Source organism: Alosa sapidissima, chromosome 8, assembly GCF_018492685.1.
Source record: "Alosa sapidissima isolate fAloSap1 chromosome 8, fAloSap1.pri, whole genome shotgun sequence".
Taxonomy (NCBI): Eukaryota; Metazoa; Chordata; class Actinopteri; order Clupeiformes; family Clupeidae; genus Alosa; species Alosa sapidissima.
Genome location: NC_055964.1, coordinates 35148784 through 35166955, shown reverse-complemented (window position 1 = coordinate 35166955; position 18172 = coordinate 35148784). Strand labels below are relative to the sequence as shown.

The following is an 18172-nucleotide window of genomic DNA, read 5'->3' as shown; positions in this document are numbered from 1 at the left end:
TTGGATGCTAAGATGTGCACAATTTATTACTGGTAAGGCATGCTTTATAAAAGCATGTACACAGTACACTTCATTTCATTTTATGCACAGGTATAATACACTATCAATGACATTAAAATGTACTTAAATGTATGGCTTAAGCAGATATGTCATGATTAACAATCAATCTATTAATGCAAATAAATAAAAAACAACAGAGTTAGCACCCCCCGTAAAATGAGGATGCTGGGGACTTGACGTCGGAGATGGTCAAGAACAGTAAAAGCTCGAGCCTGGCCTAGCCAGTTAGCTAATTAAAACACACGCATCTAACTTTATCCATCGTGTCAAATTCCACATACTGTGTAATATGACATACCACAGAAAAAAAAATCCATGCATGGTTTGAACACTATGTTCCTTCTGTACACGGTAGCCAAGCACCCTAAACTGACTTAAGGCTTAATACCGCAAAGGGTATCAACACAGGCACAGTGCAAGGACCTCTAAAGTTCGACTACAAAAAGGACCCACAGCTGCCATCCTTGACCATATAAGGAAATCAGGATCTCCTTACACAGAAGATGGTACCAAGATATTCTTATATGGGCAAAGATTACAGCTTTCGGGTCCATTTTGTAGGTGAACTTCAGAGGTCTGTTGTAACTAATGAAAGGGGCCGCGTCCTTGGCGGCCCGGCCGTGAGGTTGTGTAGCATGCGAATGTAGCGCGAGGGAGGTTTCTTCCGACTGCAGCAGCTCTTCGGGGCACTCGGGCGGTTTGATGGATGGCTCGACGATCCATGCGATCACCAATCAAGACCTTTCCAGGGCGGAGCTCAGGGGAAAGCCACCAATCAGGTCCTCCAGAAGCCAGAGGCCAGCTGGCCTTTTGGAGGCGGGATCTGTTTGGTTCTCAAAGCATTCTGGGAAGGAAAACAGTACTTATGGTGAGTAATCTACAGCCACTGGTTAGAGACATATTCTACAATTTATATAATATTAGCCAACAGGTTTCTAAAATAATATTTAACAAATTGTTTGCTTTAGATTAAGAGATTGCATCAGACAGTGGGCCCTACCTTGAATAATGGGTATAGTACAAAGTCTTAAGTCTAACTAAAAGTTAATTTAATAACTAATCAATTGACTAATTTAGCACCTTAGGTAAGATGTTAAGTGCAAACACTTATGAGTCAGCTCAATGCTCCCACATGTAGAATGATAGCTATAATTAATGCATGAGAACTTTGCTTGTTAAGAGGCTTTTAAATTAGGGATATGTGAGATGACCATGCCGTAATACAGAAGCTTTGTATAAGTATAAGTATTATTTTTATCCCGTGAGAGAAATTTGGTCTCTGCATTTATCCCAATCCGTGAATTAGTGAAACACACTCAGCACACAGTGAACACACAGTGAGGTGAAGCACACACTAATCCCAACGCAGTGAGCTGCCTGCTACAGCGACGCTCGGGGAGCAGTGAGGGGTTAGGTGCCTTGCTTCAGCCATGCCTACTGGTCGGGGTTCGAACTGGCAACCCTCCGGTTACAAGTCCGAAGCTCTAACCAGTAGGCCACGGCTGGTTATCAGCACAGACAGTAGATCGGTCTGCTCACCTCCAGGAACTGCTTCAGCCGCATAACGGAGCCCATCTGACCCGTGCTCGTGACGGCCTCAATCCTGCAACAGAGAAATATGGCCGTCAATGAAGCATTTAAGCAAGTTTGGAAAATTAAATATAGGTGCATATCTATGAGCCTGCACCACTGGAAAAACTGGGTTACAAGCCTCCGCAAACTCTTTCAGTACACAAGAGGACAATGCTTTACCCGTACAAAAAACAAAGAAAGGTCTCAATGCATGCATGCTTTGGCCTAGAGCTGCGTACCTGAAGAGTAAGGTGCTATATCCTAGCCTGAAGAGTAAGGTGCTATATCCTAGCCTGAAGAGTACTATATCCTAGCCTGAAGAGTACTATATCCTAGCCTGAAGAGTAAGGTGCTATGAGTAAGGTACTATATCCCAGCCTGAAGAGTAAGGTGCTATGAGTAAGGTGCTATATCCTAGCCTGAAGAGTAAGGTACTATATCCCAGCCTGAAGAGTAAGGTGCTATATCCTAGCCTGAAGAGTAAGGTACTATATCCTAGCCTGAAGAGTACTATATCCTAGCCTGAAGAGTAAGGTGCTATATCCTAGCCTGAAGAGTAAGGTACTATATCCTAGCCTGAAGAGTACTATATCCTAGCCTGAAGAGTAAGTACTATATCCTAGCCTGAAGAGTAAGGTACTATATCCTAGCCTGAAGAGTAAGGTACTATATCCTAGCCTGAAGAGTACTATATCCTAGCCTGAAGAGTAAGGTACTATATCCTAGCCTGAAGAGTAAGTACTATATCCTAGCCTGAAGAGTACTATATCCTAGCCTGAAGAGTAAGGTGCTATATCCTAGCCTGAAGAGTACTATATCCTAGCCTGAAGAGTAAGGTGCTATATCCTAGCCTGAAGAGTAAGGTGCTATATCCTAGCCTGAAGAGTAAGGTACTATATCCTAGCCTGAAGAGTACTATATCCTAGCCTGAAGAGTAAGTACTATATCCTAGCCTGAAGAGTAAGTACTATATCCTAGCCTGAAGAGTAAGGTGCTATATCCTAGCCTGAAGAGTACTATATCCTAGCCTGAAGAGTAAGTACTATATCCTAGCCTGAAGAGTAAGGTGCTATATCCTAGCCTGAAGAGTACTATATCCTAGCCTGAAGAGTAAGGTGCTATATCCTAGCCTGAAGAGTACTATATCCTAGCCTGAAGAGTAAGTACTATATCCTAGCCTGAAGAGTAAGTACTATATCCTAGCCTGAAGAGTAAGGTACTATATCCTAGCCTGAAGAGTAAGGTACTATATCCTAGCCTGAAGAGTACTATATCCTAGCCTGAAGAGTAAGGTACTATATCCCAGCCTGAAGAGTAAGTACTATATCCTAGCCTGAAGAGTAAGTACTATATCCTAGCCTGAAGAGTAAGGTACTATATCCTAGCCTGAAGAGTAAGTACTATATCCTAGCCTGAAGCTCAAGTTAACCCTTAGAACCCTAAGCTGTTTTTAGGGCATTTTCGCTAACTTTATTCATAAGGATTTATTCTGGTCATTTTAAGTGCCACACACACATATTATATATTGTTTTTTTCAGCTGAGTCTAGGCTATCCAGAACTAGAACTAGAGTAATTCAAACGAGAATTTGATTTAATTTCATGATTTTTTTTTTCATTTTCATACTTGATCGTACAGACAAGTGTGTAGTCTCTTTGGAAAGCCCCATTTCTGCACTGTCATGCAATAAAGGTTTTATCTCGCCGCAATGAACAGTTCCGGAGCAATGTAACAGAGAAGAAAGGGTGTGTTTTTTGATGCACTTTCCGTCAATCGGGTTCTAAGGGTTAACATCCTAGCCTGAAGTTCAAGTTAACATCCTAGCCTGAAGTACAAGTCAACATCCTAGCCTGGAGTTCAAGTTAACATCGTAGCTTGAAGTTCAAGTTCAACATGTAAAACCACTGATAATTGAACAGAATGTGGCAAATGTGAAACAAAACAATGTACAATAAAGGTGGAAGTGGAGGGAAGAGAGTCTCAGAATAAAAAAAACAGAATAGTTAACCAGTTAGCCGAATATCATCTATTTTTATCATCTATCTCACCCCTACACAATAGCAAGAGACCCTACGGACCGGTGAAAGATAAACCGTACGGACCCGCGGTACCGCATGTGCAGTGGTGGGTACCTGGGAAAGTAGTCGTCCTTGATGAGGAAGAGGAGTTTCCAGAACTGACCCTGGTACTGCTTCAATAGCTCATGACCACACACCTGAATAAATAAACAAACACACATTCACCGCTGAATTAATAAATAATAAATAAACAAATTCATCTAAATATAACACTTCAAGACCCCGATTAATATTCAGAAGAAGTCATACTGCTATAACCAGCTGTTTACTCTCAAACTGTGATTTCCCAAGACCATTTAAAGAATAATTCCGATATTTAGCACTTTGAGTCCCTTTTCTGGTTTGTTTTGGATGAACTAGAGTGGTGGACACCGAAATTTTGACGATTGGTCCTGTCTCGACTTTTCTGACTGGGTTTGAATTGCCTTTACTGCTTCAGAGTGGCTGCCTACGGGCATGCACAAACATGTCCTTAAAACAACCCTTAAACGTTTGTTTTCAAAACTGTGCAACTCACCGAGTGGTTAGTGGTGTTATGGTGTAGTGGTGTTAAATACCAGAATTATCCTTTAATTCTGTTAAATAGCTGTATGTAAAAAAGTCTTCAGGAGCTGGGCTTTACCTCCAGGAAGTCGAAGAGGAGCGTCGCCGTGACGTCCGCCAGAGGCTCCATGTTCAACATCTGGGCCAGCCAGCGCCAGCCGTGGCTCAGGCCGTGTGGGTCCGGCTAGCAGAGAGGACAGCAGCAGAACATGAGTATAAGTGTATAAGTATAAGTATAAGTATAGTATATATACTCTTTTGATCCCGTGAGAGAAATTGGGTCTCTGCATTTATCCCAATCTGTGAATTAGTGAAACACACTCAGCACACAGTGAACACACAGTGAGGTGAAGCACACACTAATCCCGGCGCAGTGTGCTGCCTGCAACAACAGCGGCGCTCAGGGAGCAGTGAGGGGTTAGGTGCCTTGCTCAAGGGCACTTCAGCCATGCCTACTGGTTGGGGTTCGGACAGTCCGCTATGCTGCTCAACACTGTGTGTGTGTATGTGTGTTAGAGCTGTGAATGTACTCCTTGTTTGGGGTGTAAGGCCATCGGAGCGGAATGATTGCGTGTGTGTGTGTGTGTGTGTCTGTGCTTGTGTTAGAGTGGTGACTGTACTCTTCCTTGGAGTGTAAGGCCATCGGAGCTGAATGACCGTGTGTGTGTGTGTGTGTGTGTGTATCCCCAGGATCCTCCAACTTAAAGCGTAACTCTCGCCAAAATGCGTCCTAGGGTGTTTTTGTGAATGTACCCGAGTCAAACTTTCGTTTAAAAGCATAATTTCGTCCGAAGCGCCACTTTTGTGGGGGATTACATATGAAGGCTACTCTTAACATCCAATATCATTCATCATCCTGCCCTATTTATTAATGTACAGCCATCTGAGCTGAATGATTGTGTGTGTGTGTGTGTGTGTGTGTGTGTGTCAGAGCTGTGACTAACCCCTTGTTTATTAGTGTACGGCCATCTGAGCAGAATGATGGCGGCGTACAGGCGGATCATCCCAGACATCCTCTTCAGGAAGCTGTCCTGCGCCTCTACTCCAGAGTCCTCCACGCGGTATCCCAGGATCCTGTGCGGGTGTGGACATGAGTCAGCAAAAACACCACACAATCACTCATCGAATCACACTCGCCCATATATAAGCAGACTTATAGACAGTCAGACTCAAACTAGAAGCTTAAGATTTCTGTGGAAAATAACACAAATTATTTTAATTATTTGGGAACACTCAGAGAACAGAGAAACAATGGTTCATGTTGTTACAGAACTTGAATTTATAAAATTCTACACAATGTCTGCTTCATCTCGTTCGATTTACAGCTGTGTAACACTGCGTTTCATTCACCTTCCGAATCTTGTTCTCGATATCATGGCCACTTCCTGCTTGTGACAACTCGGTGAAAACAAACGCATGGACAACTGCAGTAAATTCAAAAATGAATATTCGTCCATTTACTCTGGTCATTTTTCTATGAGCCAGCTGGTAAAATGAGAACACTGAGAATGACACGGTGCTCCACATGGGGTGCAGGATCCCTACGGCTTTTAACCACATTTCCTAGACTCTCCTGACGCATTTCACCACAAAAACATTGCGATTCTCTTGATACACAATGATTTGCAGTAGCACTTCCAGGCCAGGTGGGGGCAGCATTAGCCCTTTAGTGGCTGGGCTCTTACCTCTGGTAGTCCTCCACGGAGGTGCCCTCCTTCATGGGTGGGTAGTAGGGCACGGCGTAGGGGCACTTCTTGTGCAAGTGCGCCAGGATGAGGTCGCCCACCCTGGGATGCAGCTCCCACACGCCCGAGGCCACCACGGCGATGGGAAACGCCGCCTCGTGATGAGACGCCACCTCCTCCTCGCCTTGTTTCTGGAGACAGACGCACGGGCACGCACGGGCACGCGCACACACACATGCGCACACACACACACATGCGCACACACACACACACACACACACACACACACACACACACACACACACACACGCAAGTCTGAGTTGGCATACTGACTGAAGGCTTGTAGAATTACACAAACGGCTGTGAAAACTGCACTTTGTCAAACACTAACAATTTTAAATATTATTATATGTTCAATTTTAAATATTTTTATGTTGTTCTTGAAAGAAAAATGTATAATAATTCTGAATAAGTGCAGCAACAGACACAGTGCAAAGCAATGGTGTGCAAGCACAGAACAACCAAGCTGAGCCCAAATGAATGCTTTCAGTGTCCCCACACAAACTATGTATTCCTAACACTGGTAAAAGCCACCCTGTTCTCTGCTCTGTGTCCGTGTGGTGTGTGTGTTCAGTGCTCTGCTGTTGTGTGATCGGTGTGTGTGTGTGTGTGTGCAGTGCTCTGCTGTTGTGTGATCCACGTGTGTGTGTGTGTGTGTGTATGTGTGTTCAGTGCTCTGCTGTTGTTGGATCTACGTATGTGTGTGTGTTCAGTGCTCTGCTGTTGTGTGATCCGTATGTGTGTGTGTGATCCGTGTGTGTGTGTGTGATCCGTGTGTGTGTGTGTGATCCGTGTGTGTGTGTGTGTATGTGTTCAGTGCTCTGCTGTTGTGTGATCTATTAGCTAGATGTTCTCTGCCTGCTGCAGCACAAATTGCCAATCTGGGACAAACAATTGAAAGTTGAAAGCTGAAACTCACCACAAATTTCTCCGCCAGTTTATAGCTCACAAACTCCAGGCCATGGGGATGGAGGGAGGTGGACACAGACTTGCCCCCGGAGACCACGGGTCGCCCTGACAACAGCTTGTCAATCTTGTCAAAGACTTCCCTCAGCTTGGAGCCTGAGGAGAGAAAGATTTGGTCAGCATCTGCTCCTGATCTGATGATTTGGTCAGCATGCTGCTCCTGATCTGATGATTTGGTCAGCATGCTGCTCCTGATCTGATGATTGAGGGGATAAGCTAACGTGCCCATACTGCAGCCCTTGGCATGTATGAGAGAGTTCCTACTATACCAAACATTTATCAGAGAGTTCCTACTATATCAAACGTTTATCAGAGAGTTCCTACTATACCGAACGTTTATCAGAGAGTTCTTACTATACCGAACGTTTATCAGAGAGTTCCTACTATACCAAACGTTTATCAGAGAGTTCCTACTATACCAAATGTTCATCAGAGAGTTCCTACTATACTGAACGTTTATCAGAGAATTCCTACTATACTGAACGTTTATCAGAGAGTTCCTAATACTGAACGTTTATCAGAGTTCCTACTATACCAAATGTTTATCAGAGAGTTCCTACTATACTGAACGTTTATCAGAGAGTTCCTAATACTGAACGTTTATCAGAGAATTCCTACTATACCAAATGTTTATCAGAGAGTTCCTACTATACTGAACGTTTATCAGAGTTCCTAATACTGAACGTTTATCAGAGAATTCCTACTATACTGAACGTTTATCAGAGAATTCCTACTATACTGAACGTTTATCAGAGAGTTCCTAATACTGAACGTTTATCAGAGAATTCCTACTATACTGAACGTTTATCAGAGAATTCCTACTATACTGAATGTTTATCAGAGAGTTCCTAATACTGAACGTTTATCAGAGAATTCCTACTATACTGAACGTTTATCAAAATACCTGCTACTAAAACTGCGTTTCCCAAAACCATAGTTGCTAACTAAATTAGCAACTTTGTTGGTTGCAATACAATTTTCCGTTGCCAACCAACTAAGTTGCTAACAGGTTAGCAACTATGGTTTTGGGAAACGCACCCCTAAACGTTTATCAGAGAGTTGCTACTATACTAAACGTTTATCAGAGAATTCCTACTATACTGAACATTTATCAGAGGATTCCTACTATACTGAACGTTTATCAAAATACCTGCTACTAAAACTGCTAAAGAAAGATGGCAACACCAATCAGTTTTGCTTTAAAGCATGTACACAATGCTTTACTATGAAGTTTGTTTGAGTGTACTTAAAGAAATTAATGTCCATTCTTACACACCTGACACACTTGAGATTTGGCTGACAGGGATGGTAGCAGCCTTCTGAAGCTCCATTCGAACCTTCTTAGTCTGTAAAATACACATTATATATATATTTTATTACACACAACCGAACAATTGAGACCTACCAAAGTTAGTCTCATGTAACATAGAAAGCGGAACCAACCTGCATGTCCTTTGTGCTATTCAGGTCTTCAAAAGACTGCGCACACTGATTGGCTGCTTCCTGTAGTTCTCTGAACCACTTGAGGGTGCTCTCATCTGCACTGTTCTGTAAGCCTGAAGAACAACACCACCAATTAGGTCTCATGATGTCCGAGCCCGTCTCTACCAATATCCCTCACAGACACTGTTGTGTTTTCTGTGGAGTTTTGTCATTTGTGAAGTTTTGTTATTTCTTATTTGCATGTGTGATCAAATGTTTACCTGCCAGAGCTATACGTGCTTATAAATGCCAGTAACACTTATGGAGAAACGTTTGAGGTTTAGCAGCCCAATAGTGTAGTGCCTCTTTAAGAGAGGAGTGTACTGTGAGGACATGTGACCGGTGTTTACTACGTGAAAAGGAAGCGCGAGATTCATTTAGTTTGTAATGACTTTCAACCCGGTGTGCAGCCACTTGGTAAGCTCTCTTAATTTCAAATGTTTCTTGTCTGCTTTTGTGATGTACGCTTGATGTTGTCTGCTGTCGCCTTGCTATGTTGTTGCTGTGTTTATGTCCGTTGCATGTTAAAGGTAACGCTATGCTCTGCATGCGTTACCTTTAACAATGCACTGCATGCATTTTGAATAGGCTTTTGGTAGGACTTGAATATGGTGCATAATGTTTGAATGTACATGCAAATTATGAAATGATGATGACTATGATGATGATGATGGATTATTATTATAGTATATTAATAATATTATTATTTATTTGTATTTTGAATGTTATTTAATGTTATTGGGCTATTGAGGTAAAGAACTGGGGAGCTGTGTTGGTTGTAGTATACACATGGAAATTGAAACATTGCATTTCTTATTATTCCAGGTTTATTACCTGGTTCCCTTTTGAACAAAAATAAACAAACAAATGTGGAATACTGAGTAATATCCTATGTACGCTGGGTTGCCCTTTCCGTGGGCAGAACACGGAACAGACACTACCCTGGGAATCTACAGTTCTCGCGGGAGCACAAGATCCATACAATACAATTTGGTCAGCGAGTCACTCTGGCAATGAAGAATGATGCACGTTTCTTTTGCCCCTTGTATCGCGGGGAACCAATCACGTCTGTGTATCTAATATAGGCGGGCCAGAGGCGAGTTAAACAGATAACAGTCGCAGTGTTATCCAATTGCGTCGAAGTCTGGAATCAGCCAGTAAGCATTGGTCGTATAGTGCTATCCAATTGCGTGCAGTGAGATTTTCAAATCCATGCTTGGTGCCGCCCCTTGAGTTGGGCCATTAAATTATTCGTGACCAGACCCTTAATCTTTCGGATTTGGGTCTACACAAACACCAAGCACGTCTCTACCAATATCCCTCACAAGCACATCTCTCTGATATGCCTCTGATTGGTTAGGGTTAGGGATTTAAATAGAATAGAACACTAGTTGTTTTTGGTAATACATATGTTTGGCTCCCCGTACCCTGTGTGTTAGCGCCCCGTACCCTATGTGTTAGCCCCCGTACCCTGTGTGTTAGCGCCCCGTACCCTGTGTGTTAGCGCCCCGTACCCTTTGTGTTAGCGCCCCGTACCCTGTGTGTTAGCGCCCCGTACCCTGTGTGTTAGCGCCCCGTACCCTGTGTGTTAGCGCCCCGTACCCTGTGTGTTAGCGCCCCGTACCCTGTGTGTTAGTCCCCGTACCCTGTGTGTTAGCGCCCCGTACCCTTTGTGTTAGCGCCCTGTACCCTGTGTGCTAGCGCCCCGTACCCCGTTTCTTGGCCCCCTGTACCCCCGTACCCCGTTTCTTGGCCTTCTCCTTGGCGGCGTTGGCAGCGTTCTTCTTCTCCAGCTCCTGCTGGGCCTGTAGCTGCTCCTGCTGGCGCCGCTGCTCCTCCTCCTCCTGCTGCCTCCTCCTGCGCTCAGTCTCCTGCGCCTCCTGCTGCTGCAGCTCCCGCACCAGCCCACGCATGTCCTGCAGCGCGCGCTCCACCACCACCATGTCCTCCACGCTCGGGAACTCACCCTGCACACACACACACGCACGCACGCTTGTGAACTCGTTTCATGCTCGGGAACTCAGCCTACACACACACGGCGAGCACAGAAACCTGTCTGACACTTCTCCATGGCCACACACACACACACGCGGAGAGAAAGTGAGTGCGCTGACCTCGGCGGTGGTGCGCACCACCTCGGACACCTGGGAGCAGAGCTGGTTGGCGCGGGTGATGATGGCGGCGTGGTCGAGGGCGGTGTTGGGCTCCAGGAGCTGGTGCAGCTGGAGCACCTCCTCCTGCACGGCGTTGAGCGCCCGCAGACGCTCCCGCCCCTCCGCCTGGCGCTGACGCTCAAGCTCCGCCTCCCGCACACGCTGCTGCTCCGCCTCACGCAGACGCAGGTTCAGGATCTGGCGCCGCGGAAACAGACAGGTGTCAATCACAGTGAGAGAAAGCATGAAAAGGAAAGGATGATAGATAGATAGATAGATAGATAGGTAGGTATACTTTATTGATCCCCAAGGGGAAAATGCATAACTGGGTCCACCCATGATCAGAGAGAACAAGTTCATTTAAGACTTTATTAGGACTATTTTGAATGATATTTCAGTCCCAAAACTATTAGCAAAGTTAGCAAAGTAAATACTTTTGTTCTCTGAACTTCTATACAAGTTTAGCTTCACAATTCACGTAGAACAGTAGCTGCTACAAAGTTTTTTTTTATCAGTTATCTCTATCTGTTCCACGTGAATCATATTGTAATTTTACTATATTGTGATATACTGTATCTGTACCGTTGATAGAAAGAACCATTTAGTTCATCATGGTCATCAGGAGCTTTGCTAAAACACTCAGATTCAAACAGAAACCGAAGCACCTCTGTCATACAAAGAGGCTTGAGAAGAAGTGAAGGAGAAAGGAGAGAGACGTTCTGACGAGGGTCCGGTTCTGTAGCTACCTTGATTCGTTTCTGATGCTCCTCTTTCAGTTTCTCCTGGCGTCCCAGGCTCTCTTGTGCCCTTCAGAAAAACAGAAAGGTTATGAATGAAACTAAAAAGGACTCAACACACACAAACACTCTATGATCTATGGTTGGATCTCTTCATTACAATGACTAACTACAAATATCATCCACCACCAAGCATACAGTACGTGCTTAAAGCAGCATAGAGTACCTGAGCGTTTGTCTTTGCATTTGCACCTGAGGTCAATATGAAACGCGACACCCTGAACAGCACATTTCAAGGTAGCCAATTGACTCTTCATATCCCTAGTGCCTTGAAATGCATTTACTGATGGCCTTGAGAAACCACCATGATGACCGCTATGGCCTTGAGCAACCACCATGATGACCAATGACCATAGACACAGAGTTTTGAAATTATAATCTCTTCACCATTTACCAATTGTAGCTGTTAAACCAGGGGTGGGCAAACTGCGGCCCGCGGGCCGGATCCGGCCCGCCGAGCATTTCATTTAGTTATCAGACGGCTCGGTTGTTGTGCGGCCCGCCGGCCAATTTTCAAAACCCAATGTGGCCCTTGAGCCAAAAAGTTTGCCCACTCCTGTGTTAAACAATACTTTTGGAAAATGTAACCCTGAATACCACCTACTCTTTGTCCAGCATGTCTGACTAGTGTTCCATCACCTACTCTTTGTCCAGCATGTCTGACTAGTGTTCCATCACCTACTCTTTGTCCAGCATGTCCCTCATGCTTTGGAATTCTTGTCGCTGCTTCAGCTCCATGAGTTCCTCAAAGCGCTTCAGCTGCTCCGACTCCAGGCCCGCTACCGTGGCAACCAGACGCTCCTGTAGTTCCACACGTCGGTTCAGCTCCGCCTGTTGCAGGAGCATGAGAGTGATTACCACAGGATGTTCACGTGTACGTGTGTGTGTGTGTGTAGGGTGGTGGTTAAGGATATTAATTATACATGCCAAGGAATCTGTATATGAATGCTGTATAATAGTAAAATTATAAGCATAGCATGAGTTCACCCTCCTCGTGTGCAAATCTAATAGTATAATGCCCTGTAATGCAGAACCCTCCTCGTGTGCAAATCTAATAGTTTAATGCACTGTAATGCAGATCCCTTCCTGCTAAACCCCCACACATGACAAACACAGGCTGTGATGGAGCTGGAAGTGAGGAGGGAACCTTGGCTTTGGCGCGGTGTTTCTCCTCACAGATGCGGATGAACCCGGCCACCTGGGTAGCCTTTGGTGACATCAGCGAGATGGCGGGAGGCGGAGTTGGGTTGGCCACTGGGCTGAGGTCAGCCTCCCTCTGCTCATCGTCCTCTTCCTGTCACAACACACAGGAAACCGTACCCATGAATGTGACGTTTCAACATCAAGGTCACAGACATACACTGATGGTTGAGTAGGCTATATTACTGAATCAGCAGATATAATGGACTACTAACTACATGACGCACAGTGAATCCTGATTATTCACCAGTTAGGTCAAAGAAATGAGAAGCTGAGACACTTGATTTGATTTTCCTCACTCACCTGTTTGTCATCCTGTTTCGAGCTGGAATCCGGTGGAGAGGAGAGGGTGAGGAGAGAGGCGGCGCGGGGCGAGGCCGGGCTGAGCAGCGTCTGGTAGGGGCTGGTCGGGAGAGAGCTGGACAGCGGCTCTTCTTCGGACAGGCCCGGGCTGGTGTCCCGGGAGGGCGAGCACAGGGAACGAGTCTTCTGCAGAGGCCGAGTGCTGAGTCTTTTCAAGATGAGTCCCGATAGCGGAGACAGGCTTGGCGACTCATTACAGCCGTCCAAGATGTCCTAGTGAAAGAGGAGCAAGCTGTCAACAGCGACCAGACGGGCATGGTGCACATATACACGAGCTTGTCCAAAACGCGCCTGTGATATCATACTACACTGGCTAAGGTCACGTTAGATAAGGTTTATAGTAACGTTAGACACATTCAATGTTTACTTCCTGCGTTACTACATTCCAATATTGCATTCACATGATCATGTTAAGTAAGTGAAGTCAAATCCTCACTAAAAAAAATCACGACCTCAGCAACGGATATAATTTCTCACGATTGCTAGCCATCGCTGGACAAACATAGGGATCAACTGTTAGGGTAGCTATGGATCACCTAGCATACTAACTTACAGTAAAGTAAGACACTATTCATCCAAGAGATAACTTTATAGCATAATAAAATGTTGAATGTGGTTTAACGTTAGTACAGAAAACATCCAATAACACCTCGGTGATGGTAGACTAATGCCATTTTGCTAATATTAGCAAAGATGTGAGGCGGCCCACCCTCTCTGACAAGCACGTTAGCAAGGTAGCTTCTAGCTCTGTAGCTAAACGTTCGGTGTCATGGTTTTGGTCCTACCTCTCCCTTCTCAAGCCAATCCGGGTTGTATTTTAATTTCCCTTTTGTTGAATTTTTCAAGGCTTCTAAAGTTTCCCATCTTAAACTTTCCGCAGGCATTTCATACACTACACAGGACACAGAAATTGACCACTGATCGTGCCAAACTACAAGCTGACAACAAGGTACCGGGGAAATGCCGTGCCGTGGACGGGTTTGAAAACTACAAACCTATACGCACTTCCGGTTTAGACCGAGTTTTTTTTTTAGACTGGGTGCACCTGTCCTGGAGCTTTTCGAAGGCCCATCACATCACGGGCATATACTAGACAGAAGACGTATTTCAGACTACTTTGAAAAAAATGATCAAATTCACAAGGTAGACTACTGTAGGATTGCGATTATTGCAGAAAATGCATAGACTTCTTCATTGAAACCAAAAGTACACGAGGCTGAAGTTAGCACCCCTTTCAGATCGCGGGGAGTTAAGTTTCGATTCCACCTTAAATATTGCAATTTTCTACCACAAGGGGCCAGTGTGGACCGCAAATCCGCGATAACACAGGCATGTGCCTGCATGTTGCAGATGAACAGGCATTGTTCACAGACGTTCAAAAGCGTGTATATTTTTTTTCTGTTGTTATGTTTTCTATTAAATAATTTTGTACATATTGCAGTGTGTGTGTGTGTGGTGTGTGTGTGTGTGTGTGGGGAGGGGGGGGGTGGTGGTATGTAGTTGGTAGCAGATTTTGACGTTTTTCTACAGTAAATGTATACCCTACGGCCTACATGTCATTTTGCATCGGATTTTTCAACACATTCTGAAACTACACTCTTTCCAATGACACCCCACTTGTGAAATTCTATGGTGGAAAATGGCCTTTTTTGCCCTTTGAAAATATAGTATGTATTTTGTGAAATTGCAGAATTTCTGCACTAGAACAGCCACACTCATCTCAGGAAGGATTTTGCAAGGGATATTTCACCACATTCTGAAACTACACTCTCTCCTCTTTCCAATGAATTGCAAAATTTCAGCACTTGAACAGCGACAGACATCCCATAATGACACCTCACTTGTGAAATTCTTTTGTGGAAATGTGACCTTTCCACCTCTTAGAACATGTAATATGTATTTGTGAAATTGCAGAATTTCAGCACTTGAACAGCTACACACATTCCAATGACAACCCCCATGTGAAACCCCCATCGCATAAAATGGCTTTTTTTTTTTTTCGATTAGAACTCCCATGGCCTATTTCTCTCATTGCAGTTTTTATACACTAAAACTGGTCCCTATTGGTCAAGACTGATTTGTTGCAAACAATTCCACCCTATATGAATAGTTGAGTGTGTCCTCTTCCAATGACATCCCCCATGAGCAATTCCATCCAAGAAAATAGGCTTTTTTAATTTCAAAATCCACAAGCTATTATTCTGATGGGGGGCCAAGCAGTGAAGCTGCGAAGCATCATTACTGTTTCTACCTTTTCTTATTTGGGCCAGTAGCAAAGCCCAATTGTATATGTAACATACAAAGCCATAAATGGCTGGGCACCTATATTAAAGATCTTTTAGTACCACATTACCCACCTAGACTGCTACGATCACAGAATACTGGAGTTCTTGTAATCCCAACAGTAGAGGCAGAGCTTTCTGCTACAGCGCACCCCTCCTCTGGAATTAACTCTCTCCATCAATTTGATTAGCAGACACCCTATTTTCAAGTCTAGACTTAACACATACATCTTTAGTGCCCCCCATAGTTAGGTATGGTGTAGTGTGGAACTTCAGGGTTTGTATTGGAATGGACTACCTCTGCTGTGTCCTCATGTGACTGGCGCCCTATTCATGCGTGTCATGGTGGCAACTGACCATACCTGCGCTGGTGCTGACTACCCTTCACCATGCCTTAGGTATGCTGCCATAGCATAGCGCTGTCATGGACTTTTCATGTGTCACGCCGTACAACTCTGCTTCTTTCTCTCTCTCAACTCCCCCTCATACCTCTTGTCTTTGTCTTGCCATTCAACTCCCTCTTCTCCCCTTCTCTCTCTCTCTCAACTCTCCCTCTCTTGCCTTTTGTCTCTATAGTATAACACTATATAATAACATTGATATACTTATTAATACTAACCATCACGACTTATAGTAACACCTACTATTTATCTCTCTTCCCTCTTACCTCACTTGTGAGATAAACTATTCCTTGTGTTTGGCCCTCATCGCACCTGAAGTCCCATCCCTATGACTGCCCTATGTGATGACCCTGTGCCCCTTCAGGCCTCCTCCTGTCAGTGCATGGGAAGGGCTGGGCCTGGTTGGGCTAATACCCTCATTGATTACACCTATGGTTAGGGTGGGGCCATATAAGGGGTTCCCTATCTTTCTCATTAGGCATTTTTTTCCTTCTTGCAGGCCCTCACTTTGATTCTCTCACACTTGCACTTTGCTCTCTCCCCTCATTTCTATCTCTACCTCTCTTTCTCTTTCTTTGTCTTTAGGCCCACTTCACTAGCTTCTTTGCATCCATACATCCATACACTCATACACGCACGCCACCACTCTCATTCATTTCCCCCCAGACATTTTGCTATTGGTAACCTTGTGCTTTACTTTAATAAATGAATATATTTGGTTTGAACCTTGTTGTCCGTGTCCCTCTTTATGTTTCGGTCTGGGAACGAGCTGGCCGTAACACCTACCATTGCCTATTGCAGTCCCCTTGTCTGGATTCCTGGCCCGTGCAGCCTAGCCACCCAGTACTTGACATATGACAATTCCTAATCCCTATGGACAATACATGCCCTACATTGGACTATTTGAATTTTCTGACACTAAATAGGATTCATGCATACATCATACTGGTTATGTAACCATCTTACCTCTTTGTAACCTATGCGCTCTATAAGTGACATTAAATATAAGTTGAAATTGAAATTATTCACTGCACCACATTATACTGATTGCTTACACTTTTATTTTCCAAATCCAACTCCACTCCATTTTGTTAAGTTCTATTAATTTATTAAAAATCTAATATATGTATTGCTACTCCGTGTGTGGTCCTTCCGTACTCTGTTACTTTGCTGAAAACCCCCCCCAGCTATAAACCAGCTTATGCTGGAAGCTGATTTTAGCTGGTCTTTGCTGGCTTAGTTGGTTGGTTGTCACCGGGATGCTGTTGGTAAAATATTACATACCAAAGTGAAACATGAAATCCATGAGAATCATACAGGGTTTAAGTACAGCAAAGCATAGATATTCATACAGTAACAGTGGCAAAGTCAGGAATCATCCAGGCTAAGCTTAATCAATGACACAAATGGCTGTTGACGCAAAACAGACAACAACAAGTGATATCAACACTGGCGCCTTACATTATCCATGTTCAGAAGAACAGCACAGATGTTATACAGGGTTGTGACGCAGACATAGAATCATACTCGAAGCTGGTGTCACACTCCACCTCAGTGTCATTGATGAGAATGGGGCTGTGTATGCTAACGCATACTTGGTGTGAGAGCTAGGGACCAAATCCTGAGGATGTACATACAATATTATGTTGACTTGTTACCACTATGGGGGTGCTAGAGTTATGGAAATGAGCTCATATCTCAGCAAATCTTTAACATATCAAAACTAAACTAGTTATGAGAGGTTATGTGGTGTAAGGGGGAGGGGGTTTATCAGTGTGAGTGTGGGTGTGTGAGTGTGGGTGTGTGTGTGTGTGGGGGGGGGGGTTGGGGTAAGTGTGATGAGAGGGGTAGCAGGTAATAGGGTGTGTGCAAGTGCAAATGCCAAAAGGAAGGAAGAGTATGACAGTTCACTGTTCTGATGGTGGAAAGATGTGTACGCATCTAATGTAACAAAACTGAGTTGCCATGACAGCTCCTGCTCAACTGCTTGGCACCTCGCTTAATCCAAGGGGCGGGCAGAGAATTGTCTTTCAAACTGCCTAGGCATGCAATAGGCCAGCGCTACGACCATATCCGTATCCGGTCGGCAAAACGGCAAATACATCCTTCTTCGAAAGGAATGACTTAAGTGCTCGGTGAGTTGCACAGTTTTGAAAACGAACGTTTAGGGTTGTTTTAGGACATGTTTGAATAGCCTACTACAGTATGCCCATTGCCAGCCACCCTGAGAAGTCGAAGGCGATTCAAAACGAGTCAGAAAAGTCGAGACAGGACCAATCGTCAAAATTTCGGTGTCCACCACTCTAGTTCATCCAAAACAAACCAGAAAAGGGCCTTAAAGTGCTAAAAAACTGAATTTTCCTTTTAAGCCCGCCTTAAGACTCTCTAACAAAATAGAGCACTGTGATTGGATGACGTCCACGGCGTCAGCCAATAGAAATACCTATGGTTTGATACTAGTCGTACAGGCTGAGCAAATTTATTTGCCGCCGCTAGGGTGCGTCTAGATTTCTAGGCTAGCAAATTTAGAG

General features: G+C 44.4%; 1 protein-coding gene across 1 annotated transcript; it reads right to left on the bottom strand.

Moving 5' to 3' along the window:
• On the bottom strand, positions 1-13984 carry gle1 (GLE1 RNA export mediator). The gene is made up of 16 exons (XM_042100563.1): positions 13744-13984; positions 12899-13171; positions 12543-12689; positions 12078-12226; positions 11345-11405; positions 10560-10796; positions 10187-10412; positions 8407-8519; positions 8240-8309; positions 6917-7059; positions 5938-6128; positions 5197-5326; positions 4332-4436; positions 3764-3846; positions 1600-1663; positions 1-904 (listed from the first exon to the last, which is right to left on the bottom strand). The coding sequence occupies exons 1-16, from the start codon at positions 13840-13842 to the stop codon at positions 836-838; spliced, it is 2160 nt and encodes a 719-aa protein (XP_041956497.1). The 5' UTR covers positions 13843-13984; the 3' UTR covers positions 1-835.
• Between the last annotated feature and the right edge of the window lie 4188 nt (positions 13985-18172).